The sequence below is a fragment of the Sarcophilus harrisii genome, chromosome 1 (genome assembly GCF_902635505.1).
Source record: "Sarcophilus harrisii chromosome 1, mSarHar1.11, whole genome shotgun sequence".
In the NCBI taxonomy this organism is placed as follows: domain Eukaryota; kingdom Metazoa; phylum Chordata; class Mammalia; order Dasyuromorphia; family Dasyuridae; genus Sarcophilus; species Sarcophilus harrisii.
The window spans coordinates 128,737,157-128,749,672 of NC_045426.1; the positions used below are offsets into that span (position 1 = coordinate 128,737,157).

At 35.0% G+C, this 12,516-nt stretch overlaps 1 protein-coding gene across 2 annotated transcripts in view; it reads left to right on the forward strand.

Moving 5' to 3' along the window:
* WDR70 (WD repeat domain 70) overlaps window positions 1–12,516 on the forward strand; it is a 297,258-nt gene that overhangs the window by 238,751 nt on the left and 45,991 nt on the right. For both annotated transcript variants that reach the window (XM_031964247.1, XM_031964252.1), the window contains exons 12-13: window positions 3,357–3,441; window positions 5,548–5,686. In XM_031964247.1, the coding sequence (XP_031820107.1) occupies window positions 3,357–3,441; window positions 5,548–5,686 (224 nt within the window). The remainder of the gene's footprint in view (window positions 1–3,356; window positions 3,442–5,547; window positions 5,687–12,516) is intronic.

Sequence of the window (12,516 nt, forward strand, 5' to 3'; positions counted from 1 at the left end):
CAATTGAAATATTTTTCAAATTCAGGGAAGAGAATGGTAAAAAATTTCAAAAGAAGTACAGTCAAGGACTGCTTGGAAAGTAATGTGTAGAATTTATTATTTATCTTTTTTGAAAGGAGAAATTGTGAAATGAAACTTTAAAATTTTATGTGGAATCTTTATGTTCCTGTGGTGTGGATGGAAATGCTTTTTTAGTGGTGTTCAAGTTCAGAATTTTAAAAAATAAAATGTTGCTCTATTATCTTTCTTCTTTGATTCCTCTTATCCATGTCCAGTTCTTAACCAAAGTTTTCATCCACACATAAAATTTTCTCCATTTTTCTTCCTCTTCCCCTCTCTTAGTGAGTTCTTGTTCCTTACTCTTTTCATTTTTCAGAGATCATGCAGAGCAAGTTCTCTGTTTAATTTGACTCCCTCAGGACCTCCTGATGATGACAGAGTCCTGAGGGGCTACACATAGTATCTCCCATGTAACAATGTAAATGGTTTAATCTTGTTTTTTCCTTTATGATTGCTCACTCAGGTTTACTTTTTTAGGGCTCCTCAAGTCCTATATTTGAAAGTCCTCTTCTTCATTGTCTTTTTTTTTCCTTCATTGTAGTAAAGTACTTACAGTTTTTCTGGATAAGTTATTCTTGGTTATAATCGCAAATTTTATTATATTCCAAGTTCTCTCCTTCTTTGTAGTGATGGTTGCTAAGTTAATGTGTGATCTGTGACTCCTTGGGGTTAGTCTTTATGTTAGTGCCAGGCTCTGGGTCCTTCTGGGGAACTATCTGGATTGAGCTTCTGTCTCCTTATGTTTCTCTGCTGACAGTCCTGTAAGCTTTCACTGATCCTAAACTGACTTTGTCAGGGAGTAAAGTCTGTTTGCTGACTTTGTGGTCTGAATTCTGCACATTCAAACTTCACATTTGGATCTTTTGACTTGTCCCTGGGTGGGAGTTTTCATAGATAGCTAATGGACTTGGCCACTGTTAGCCTGCTGAGAACATTTGCAGGTTCAGAAGTTCTCCTTTGGTCTGTGACTCCTACTCTGCCTGTTGTATTGCAGGCTCCCATGCTGGACTGGAGGCACTTGGGTCTTGCTGCTGTTTGCTTATAAATTTGTTTCTTGTTTCATATATATGTCCTTTTGCAATCACTTTTCTCCTCCCTGAGCCTGTGATCTATTTGAGATAGTGGCCTTATTCACTTTTACCTGTTCCCCATGCTAATCCAGGGATCCCCCATGGTCTCGTTCTACCCGCACTGCTCAATCTTGCTCCTCTTTCAGTCAGCAGGTACTAGAATGCTCCTCTCGTGGTACACTCAGTATACTCCCATCCCCAGTGTCTGCCAGTCTCTCTATTTCCCAATGTCCAGTCTGTAAACAAGACTTTGTGACTTTTTGGTTTTCCTGATCTTAATTTGGTATGGTACATTTTCTAGTCCCTGTGGAGAAAGTTGCTTGGGGAACTTGTTTGGGCTGCTGCCTCCTGGAATACTTTCCCTTCTCAGCTTCCTGGGGCTGGCTCAGCCCAAACCCTGCATCCCAGTGAAACTTTTCCCATTCTCTGTGCCCAGTGTTACTTCTAGATTGCCTTCCATTCACTCGTGTTCATCTGATACGTTCATAGTAATTTGCAGATTGTCTCTCTTCATGTAAGCTTTTTGAATGCAAAGCCTGTATAATTTGCCTTTGTCTCCAGAGTTTGCCATGTGTCTTTTGCCATGTTGTGGGCATTTAATCACTGCTTATTGGCTGGCTGGAAAAGTAATGAATTTCAGGTCTTCGAATCCAGGAATTACTAGTGGGATCACAATAAGCAAGCCATTAAATCACTCTGCATTTTACTCATTTTGTCTGTAAAGTGGTGGGGAGAGGAGAGGAGAGGCTAGAGGTGATGATTGCTAAGGTTCTCTGGTCTCTTCCAACTTTAATTCTATGATCTTATGAACAGTTTGATTCTCATAGGTAGACAATCTATATCTCTTTTGTCATTTCATTAGAATTCAGGTCAAAACCTATCAAGAATACTTCCTTTTCTGAATTAAATGACTAAATCTGAATTCACCCAAATTATTCTCACTTTATTAATGCATCTGCATAATCTTGAACTTTTTATATAGAATATCATATCATATATTTCTTCTCTCTTTTCTCCACGAGATTATAAATACTTTTTGTTAAGAAACTACATCTAAACAAGTCTTTAGAAACCTTAAAAAAGCTAGTATGGTGCCATGTTGATATTAGTAAATGCTTAATGATAATTCTTAGAATGATAACTATAATAATAATTATACACTTTTCTCTCTTTCCTATTATTTATCCTAAAAATAGACATATTGATGGTTTGATAGATAAATACTTGTATTATTGTATAACTTCACAATATAAGTCCACTCAGCCAGTAGTCCTCAGAGTATTGTAATCACTCTTCTGGCTCTAGTTTTTGCCTGGCCAGCTGAACTATTTGGTGAAAGATTGATGTTTTTCTTTAGTTTGCAGGTTGTGGCCTTATTGGTAATTTTTTGTTAAGAATAGAAGCAGTAGGTTAATATTCCATTGTGAATATTTTTTTGGATCTAACCCAATAAAAGCAGATGGAAATCCAACCAGTTGTTCATCAGCATACCTGCCAAATTTTGAACTTCAAAGAAAAGATCACTGGCGAGGGAATGGAGACTTTTATTGACTCTCAGTTCACTTCACTTGCATCTGATGCAAATTCCATGTTGTACATGAGGGAGATGAAGCAGGTCTCAGCTGTAGGCACTAGGGAACATGACCAACAAAGATGTTTCTTGTATAAGTTCCATCTGTCATTCCAGTCAAGAATTAGTAGCCTGATAGAAATATAAGAATGTGATACTTTAAAAAATTCATTACTCTTAAAATACCTCGGAAAAGGTGCTGTACACTAGCGGGCAATAAATAATAGTTGCAGTTTTAGTTACATTGTGGGGGAGGATTGACTAGAATCATTGTTATCAATGTTAATGAATGGATTTCTTTAGCCACACTTTTCTAGGGAGAGAGTCTGAGGAGTTGAACTGCATTTTAGTCCTGATGGTTAGTCAATTAAGAACTTTTGAAGAAAGCTGGATGTCCTGCAGAAATGCCCTGGGGAGAAATACATCTGCTTGAAAATCAGGCTTGAGAACACTTGTTGGAGGCTTTCTTTTTATCTTATGTTGTTAAAAATGGGAAAGTAATGTCTTAAAGTCTTCTTACTAAAGAGTTACCTGTCTCTCCATTCTCCTAAACAAATACATTTGAAAAATAATACATATTTTACATGTATGAACAATTTTTTAAAGTCATGAAACTGGGTATTCTTTTAAATTTTTTCTCCTCATTTATTTTCCAGGGGATGATACTTTAAAGCTGTGGGACATCCGACAATTTAAGAAACCACTTTTTTCTGCTTCAAATCTTCCTACCTTCTTCTCAATGTAAGTGGCTGTTCTTTGTACATGATGCATTTAAAGTTGGCAGAGAAATACAAAGTTTCTTCTAATTAGGGATTATTTACATTATTTATCATTTAGGCTATCCAAAAGAAGGCCTTGGGATTTGGTACAGCACTCCTATGTCTGGCCTCTTTTTGTTAACTGTAATACTTTTTGTTTTTTAGTTTATCCTCCAGACAATGAAAAGTCAGTGTTGAAGGTTCTTATTGGGATATTTTTGTGTGTGAGCAAGTTAAAGTATGAGATAGTTTTGAAAGAAAGAAATAGAAGGGTCGTCTAAATAGAACATATACTAAAATATATGTATTTATAAATGTAGATATTGGAAGCATTTTTGCTTAATGAATAAATGTCCAGCTTTAGAATCAAAAAGATTTGGGTTGGGGTTCTTTTAACACTTTTAGCTGTGTGATCACAGACATGTCACTAAACCTCTAAATGCTTGTTCAATTATGAGCCATGTCTGACTTCATGGAGCTTCATGAGGTTTTCCTGGAGAAGATACTGCAGTGGTTTGCCACTTCCTTCTCCAAAGGATAAAGGCAGACAGAGATAAAGTGAATTGCCCAGGGTCACACAGCTGGTGAGAAGCTGGATTTGAACTTGTCTTCCTGACTCTAGGCCCAGAACTCTATCTACCTAGCTAGCTGCCTCCTGTGGGGGACAGGTGCTAGACCCCATTTCCCAAAGTAACTAATCAGAGACATCTTTAGATACAAAGAGAAAGCATTTATTTAATTCTTGCAGGGAGAGGTCCAGACATACACCTGGGACCCATCCCTGCTCCCACCATGTGCTTGTGAACCTAGCCAGCTTCTGCCTTGTCCAGGATTTAAAAGGCAAAAGACCAAAGCCTTTTCATTGGATAGACTAAAAGGATATAACCATCCTTGACCAATGTTTGTTTCCTGTGGGTCATGACACTTCTGTAAGGGTCTGATCTTTAGAGACCACATGACTCTATGAAACCCAGGATCCAAGGCCTGGGAATAGGGATCATGTGACTCAGTCTCAGTACTAAAAAAGCTTCATCCAATCAGTCCCATTCACTCCAAAACTGTAATTGACTATAAATAATAGTCCACTGCGTCAATAGATCCAGTTTCTATACCAAGAATTTCCTACACTGATGAAATCATAAGGTGCCTACAAAAATTTAATTCGTCTCTCTTTTATATCAAATATATATATGTGCTATATATATACACACACACACACAAATATATATGTGTTAATATTATATATTATATATTTTATCTCCTTACAATAGATTTTAATTCTGATACTTATTATGCAAATACATTTACCCATAATACTTCTCAACCAAGCATTTGTAACATTTACTTCTTCATATCATTCTCAGTTTGAATGAGTATTATATTCATTTTATTAAATAACTAAAATAGTTTTGTAGATTATCACAGTGAATCAGCAGCAGAACCAGGATTTGAGCTTCCAACTCTGTGGTTAGATCAGTGCCAGATTTGTCTATCACTATAGAGATGTAATTTTGCATTGATGTTCACTGAAATTATTGTTGAAAGGAATTGAATTACCAAATTTAGAAAGCTGCAAGATTTTAAAAGTACATAGAAATACCTTATAGTTTTCATTTTTAAAAAGTCCCATATTTTAATATGGACACAATTTATAAGATTGCTACCAATAATACTGTTTGCGCAGTTTGGATCATACCATAAATTTCCAGAAGTCAAGATTTATACATGTTTGTGTGTGTGTGTGTGTATGTTTTGCAGATTATTTATACAACCAGAGTTCCAATATCAAGATTTATTAATAACAGCCATTTATAACTATCCAGCTTGGACTTCATTTAATGGTAACTGGCAAGACCAATTCAAAGCTTTGGTGAGGGAGGGAATTGGACTAAAAAAATAATTCCATCATCATAGAGTCTAGTCATAAAATTAATCTGATCTTTTTTTTCCCCCTCTTTCTGTTTCTAGCTGAAATTCAAAAATAAAGATGAAAGTTAGGAATTAACTACTAGTATTTTGCTTGCTCTATTAATAATAACTACACCATCACCTTTTCAAAAGCTTATGGCAACTGTTTCTTTCTCCTCAGGACCGATTGCTGCTTCAGTCCAGATGATAAGCTTTTGGTCACTGGAACATCTGTTAAGAAGGGAGGTGGCAATGGCAGGCTTGTCTTTTTTGAGCGTCAGACATTCCATAAAGTATATGAAATAGATGTCACCAGTGCAGTATGTATCTTTTACTTTACTTCTGCTATTGAAATAAAATTTGCATTATAGTAAGGATCTTCTACCATTTTTAACATACCCCCCTCGGTATTATAATAATAAGATGTCTAAACAATGGGCTTTCCCTTTTAGTTACTTGGGGCATTTTGGGCAGTAAGGGATTGCTATATAGAAGGACCTTGCTGAATGTGGTGCCACTATGGCTATCACTATTCCTTTCAGCCTGCTCCAGGAAGGAATTTCACCAGAGAAAGGCAGACTCTAGGGTGTGTCTGTATGGGTTTAAATTTAGAGGAATTACTGCAAAGGAGAGGAGTAAAATTTTTATATATGCAAAGGGTAACAAAGGCAGGGCTGTTGTTCTAGACTAGCAGAACTTTTTTGTGTGTCCCTAATTGCTTATTTTGTCTTAGAATAAAAGCTCAATGCTGTTGTGTCATTCAGTTGTGTCCAACTCAGTAACTCCATGAATCATATTATTTATAGGGTTTTCTTAAAGAGGCAGAGATTTTGGAGTGGTTTGCCATTTTCTTCTCCAGTGGATTAAGGCAAACAGAGTTAAGTTACTTGTCCAGTGTCACAAAGCTAGTGTGTGTCTGAAACCACATTTGAACTTAGGTCTTTCTGACTCCAGGTTCACCTCTATCCATTGAGCTACTTAGCTACTGTCGAAGGCTCAGTATGGGTTCGTTCAACTTTTACTTAGTTGGCAATTTACCTATATTAGAAATAATTTCAATGACTTGAAAACTTCAGGTTTATTCTCAGGCATTCCCAGAAGAGCTAGAATATATTATGAAAGTAGAACTCTTATCAAGAATAGTTGGAATACAGTAGGAGAAGCAATTCTCACATTCTTTACAGTGCTTTTATTTTACATTATTTAGTTAATAAAACAGACCATTGTACTTTTCCAAGAGAGCATAAAATGGACCAATTAAGAACTTTGCATGTATATATTTTTTAATGTAGTATACAGCTCTTTAGTAAATTCCTCTACCATTAACTCTACTTATATGGATTAATCAAACTTTTTCAGTTGTTTGTAAACAGTTGTAACACATTATAAGCTTTAGCAGTGAAGACAACTGAAGAAATGTTTTTAGAGTGTTGTTAATAAAACTGTTCTACTAGTCCTTTATAATTAAGTATTTAGTACTCTGAGAGTGTGTGTGTATGTTTGTGTGTGTGTGTGTGTGTGGTATTTGCAGCTATTAAGTTTGAAACTACATTTTTGTTTCAACCTGTAGAGGAAGTAAACAAACTTTTTGTAAATCCTAATCTTGTGACATAATTTGCTGTGTTCTAACACTAACAATATTTTAGTGAAGTTGGTGTTTCCAGGAGCCAACTATAACACTGGACATCTAAGAAAAGCACTTTTGAGTACATTAACTTAAATCCCAAAATATAAAATTATTGTGTTCCAGAAGAAGTTTACTATTTTTTCTACTATAACTTTCACTTATTTGTACATTTGAATATTAGTGTTATTTTTTGTCAAATTACTATTGAGACAATAAAAATAAATGAAAGTATGTTGAAAAATGAAGGTATTTTAAAGGCACTGGGATCCCACAGTGCTGAAGAGACATGCTATTTGTTGGAAAGATGAGGGCTCAAGATGTGACCAATTTACATCCTGAGTTACTTATTTTTTTAAAAAATAAATTTTTATTGATATGTTTTGTTTTTTATATCACTCAAAGTTCTCTTCGTCTCTATTCCCTTCCAATTTCCCAAAGAACAATCCTATATAACAAGTAATATTTTTAAAGTGAGTGGAAAAAAAAGAAAAAAGAGAAAGAGAAAAAATCAGCAAAACTGGTTCACATATCAAAAAATTTGATAATGTATGCAGTATATCACTATTGTTGACTTCCTGCCTCTGACTAGGAGTAAGGTCCATAAAGAGAGAGAGTGAGGATCGTCTCATTTTTCTTCTTTGGAACCATTCTTATATGTTATGATTTTCCTACATTCACTTTTGATTTTTTAATTGTTCTTTCCATTTACATTATTGTAGTCATTATGTATATTATTTTCTTGACTCTGTTAAATTCAGTCATATCAATCTTTTCTTGATTTTCATATTCATATTTGTTGTCTCTCAGAGCACAGTTATGTTCTATTGTATTCATGCATAATAATTTAGTTATTCTCCAATTTATGTGTATCTAATTACTTTTTTTTTTTTTTTTTTTTGCTGAGGCAGTTGGGTTTAAGTGCCTTGCTCAGGGTTATATAGCTAGGGAAGTGTTAAGTATCTGAGACAAGATTTGAACTCAGGTCCTCCTGACTTCAGCGCTAGTGCCATCCACTGTGCCACCTAGTTATTCTTATCTAATTACTTTTCTAATCAATTATTTTGGCAGAGTCAGATGTTAATGATTTATAATTTGTGATTAATTACAATTTACAATTAGTGATTAACAATTTCTGTTAATGATGATTGCTATTTAGTTACCATCTTTTTCCTTTTCACCTGAAATTGCAATGAGAATTGTAAATTCAACAAAAGTAGATATGAAGCTTCACTTAAAAAAAACTAAGGCCCAATTAATAAACTATTATCCATTCTACATTTTCTTTTTTGATACTTTACCTGTCTTTTTCCTATGAATATTGCCTCTGTGGGCCTTTTTACCCTGGCACCTTTGTAACTTCTGTTTCTTTCTCCTAAGAGTTTAATTCTGTCGGGACTTCTCATGGGCTAAATACTGAGATATACATTGGATCATAGGATCATAGGATCATAGGTCCTATTGACAACCTAAAAATATCAAAATGAACCTTACCATTAGGCTCAGCTACACCTGTGCCTTGTCAAAATTTGATTGGTTTCAGCTGTGGATTGTTCCAGACGCAGTAGAGCAGGCCTGAAGACCAGAGAGTAGTATCTGGCTTTTAGCCCACAGCTCTGTTCCAGGAAGATACAGCAGAAACATAATAGAAAACAGCATGGAAACATTTTTCTTTCTTTGCTTTAGGTACCTTCTGATTTTCCCAAGGTACCTTCTGATTTTCCCAAGGTATCTAATGTTAAACATTATAATATATTCAATAGTTCCTTAGAAAGCTTTTCTTTGATGTAAGTTTTTGTAAATAATTTGGTGTTAAGGAGTATGTATCTTCAGATAACTTGCATTGTCAACATTCTTTATGTAGTCTTGTGTATACCATGGAAAAGGTTAAATGTGCAGTTCAGAAAATGAACTTGAATCTTACATAGAATATCTTTAATTTACATTGTTGAAACAGATAGCAGTTTATGTCACTATCGTGAATCTCTACTCATCATGAAAAGATAGTTCTAAACCAGGCTTGTTAATAGAGTGGATAGCAAATAGAGGGAAAGAAATTGTAACATAATTCAGAATTTTCTCCTCGTATTTATAAATATATGTGTGAGTGTGCATTTCTTTTTTCTTTTCTTTTTTTTTTTTTCTGAGGCAAATGGGGATAAGTGATCTGCCCAGGACACAGCTAGGAAGTGTTAAGTGTCTGAGATCAGATTTGAACTCAGGTCCTCCTGACTACTTCAGGGCTAGTGCTCTATCCACTATGCCACCTAGCTGCCCCATGAATGTGTATGTCCATGTATTTTTATATTTATGTAGTTTACAGTGTCATAGGAAGCTATAAGAGTTTTAAGTAGAGAACCATACCCTTTGATCCAGCAGTGTTACTACTGGGCTTCTATCCCACAGAGATATTGAAGAAGGCAATGGGGTGGGGCCCACATGTGCAAAAATGTTTATAGTAGCCCTTTTCATAGTGGCTAGAAACTGGAAATTGAATGGACGCTCATCAATTGGGGAATGGCTGAATAAATTATGGTATATGAATGATATGGAATATTATTGTTCTATAGGAAATGACTAGCAGGATAAATACAGAGAGGCTTGGAGTGACTTACATGAACTGATGCTAAGTGAAATGAGCAGAAGTAGGAGATCATTTTACACTTCAAGAACAATACTGTGTGATGATCAATTCTGATGGACATGTCTCTCTTACACAATGAGAGGATCCAGATTAGTTCCACTTGATCAGTAATGAACAGCACCAGCTATACTCAGTGAAAAAACACTGGGAAATGAGTGTGGATGCAACATAGCATTTCTACTCTTTCTGTTATTGCTTGCATTTTTGTTTTTTTTCTCAGGTTATTTTTATCTTCTTTCTAAATCTTATTTTTCTTGTGCAACAAGATAACTATATAAATATGTATACATATATTATACTTAACATATACTTTAACATATTTAACATGTATGGGACTACCTGCCATTTAGGGGAGGAGGTAAAGGGAAGGAGGGGAAAAAAAAGAGTTAATGTTGAAAAATTATCCATGCATATGTTTTGTCAATTTAAAAAAATTGTTTAGTAATTTAACAGTACCCATACCTTTTGGATTTCTTGGATAAAATGTCAGCATATTTACTGAACTGCACTGATTAACATTTTGCAGCAAAAAAAAAACTTGTTTTGTCTTATAAATAAACAGTATGAAGTTGTGATAGAAATAGACATTTGACTAAACTGCCAGATAAAATGTTGTGTGTATGTTCGTGGGTGTGTCTGTCTGAATATGTATTTTTTTTAATTAAAGCTTTTTAATTACAAAACATAATGCATGGGTTTTTTCAACATTGACCCTTTTCCCCTCCTTTCCCCCTGTCCCCCCAGTTGGCAGGTAATCCAGTACATGATAAATATGTTGAAATACATATTAAATCCAATATATGTATACATTTTATACAGTTATCTTGCTGCAAAAGAAAAATCAGATCAAGAAGGAAGAAAAATTGAGAAAGAAAACAAAATGCAAGTAAATTACAACAGAGAGTGAGAATTCTATGTTGTATTCTACCCTCTCTTCCTATGGTTTTCTCTCTCTGAGTGTAGATGGCTCTCTTCATCACTGAACAAGTGTAACTGGTTTGAATCATTTCATTGTTGAAAAGAGCCACGTCCATCAGAATTGATCGTCATATAGTCTTGTTGTTGCCATGTATAATGATCTCCTGGTTCTGTTCATTTCACTTAGCATCAGTTCATGTAGGTCTCTCCAAGCCTTTCTGAAATCATCTTGCTGGTCATTTGTTAAAGAACAATAATGTTCCATAACATTCATATACCATAATTTATTTAGCCATTCTCTAAGTGATGGACATCCATCCATTCAGTTTCCAGTTTCTTGCCACTACAAAGAGGGATGCCACAAACATTTTTGCACATGTGGGTCCCTTTCCCTCCTTTAAGATCTCTTTGGAATATAATCCCAGTAGAAACACTGCTGGGTCAAAGGGTATGCACAGTTTGATAACTTTTTGAGTATATTTCCAAACTGTTCTGCAGAATGGCTAGATGTGTTCACAATTCCACCAACAATGTATCAGTGTCCCAGTTTTCCCACATCCCCTCCAACATTGGTCATTATCTTTTCCTGTCATCTTAGCCAATCTGACAGGTATGTAGTGGTATCTCAGAGTTATCTTAATTTGCATTTCTCTGATCAATAGTGATTTGGAGCACCTTTTCTTGTGGCTATAAATAGTTTCAGTTTCTTCATCTGATAATTGTCTGTTCATATCCTTTGACCATTTATCAATTGGAGAATAGCTTGAACTATTATAAATTTGAAATAATTTGAAATGAATTATAATTTGAATAATAATTTGAATAATAATAATTTGAAATGAAATTTGAAATAATTTGAAATGAAATGAAATTAGTATCATTAAATATTTTCCCATCTTGTAAAGTTACTAAAGCAAAACTTGAATTGTTCTATGCTTTAGCTGTTTACCTCATTGCAGATATTTCTTGCATATCCTGCCTCTATTTAGAAATAAAGTATTTACTTCATATATTTCTGAAACATTAGGATGACCACTTAAGTCACTCAGCTGGATTTCATAAACAGATACTACATAATGACTTCCCATTTCTATTTTTTTTTTAACTGAGGCACTGGGGTTAAGTGATTTGCCCAGGATCACACAGCTAATAAGTGTCAAGTGTCAAGATTTGAACTCAGGTTGTCCTGACTTCAGAGCTGGTGCTCTATCTACTGTGCTACCTAGCTGCCCCCCATTTCTATTATTTCTGTCTAAGAAATAGATGTATTAGCAGAAAACTACTAATAAAGTCAAGGCAATATTATAGCTTAAAAATAACCCAATAAGAATAACTATCTAGATTTTACTAAGTTGCAGTGACCAAATTGTGAGCTGATGCTGAGATTATCAGCCATTAACAATCAGAATGATTAGCAACAACTAGAAGCAGAATGGAAATTTTCATTCACCACAATTTCATCTTCATGCAAATATATAATAAAAACATATAATAAAAACATCCACTAAGCCAGGGGTCCTCAAACTATGGTCCGTGGGCCAGATGCAGCAGCTGAGGACGTTTATCCCCCTCACCAAGGGCTATGAAGTTTCTTTATTTAAAGGCCCACAAAACAAAGTTTGTTTTTACTATAGTCCAGCCCTCCAACAGTCTGAGGGACAGTGAACTGGCCCCCTAAGCCATCCCTAGACCATTTAGGGTGTCAATTGTGAATATGTATCAGAGGAAGCCATCCTCTGTTACTTTTGCTTATTTCTCAGCTGTACAGCACACATTTTCAAAATATACAAACAGCTCTCCCTAGGAACATGGGCTGATAATGCTGATATACTTTCTGCATGTAAAGATGATATGATAGATCAGGGGAGACTCTTGGCTTGTTATGGAAGTCATAGTGAGTTTAGTTTTCATTCATCTGTTTTCTTTTACCTGATCTCCTTTATTACTAAAAGTGTAAATATATA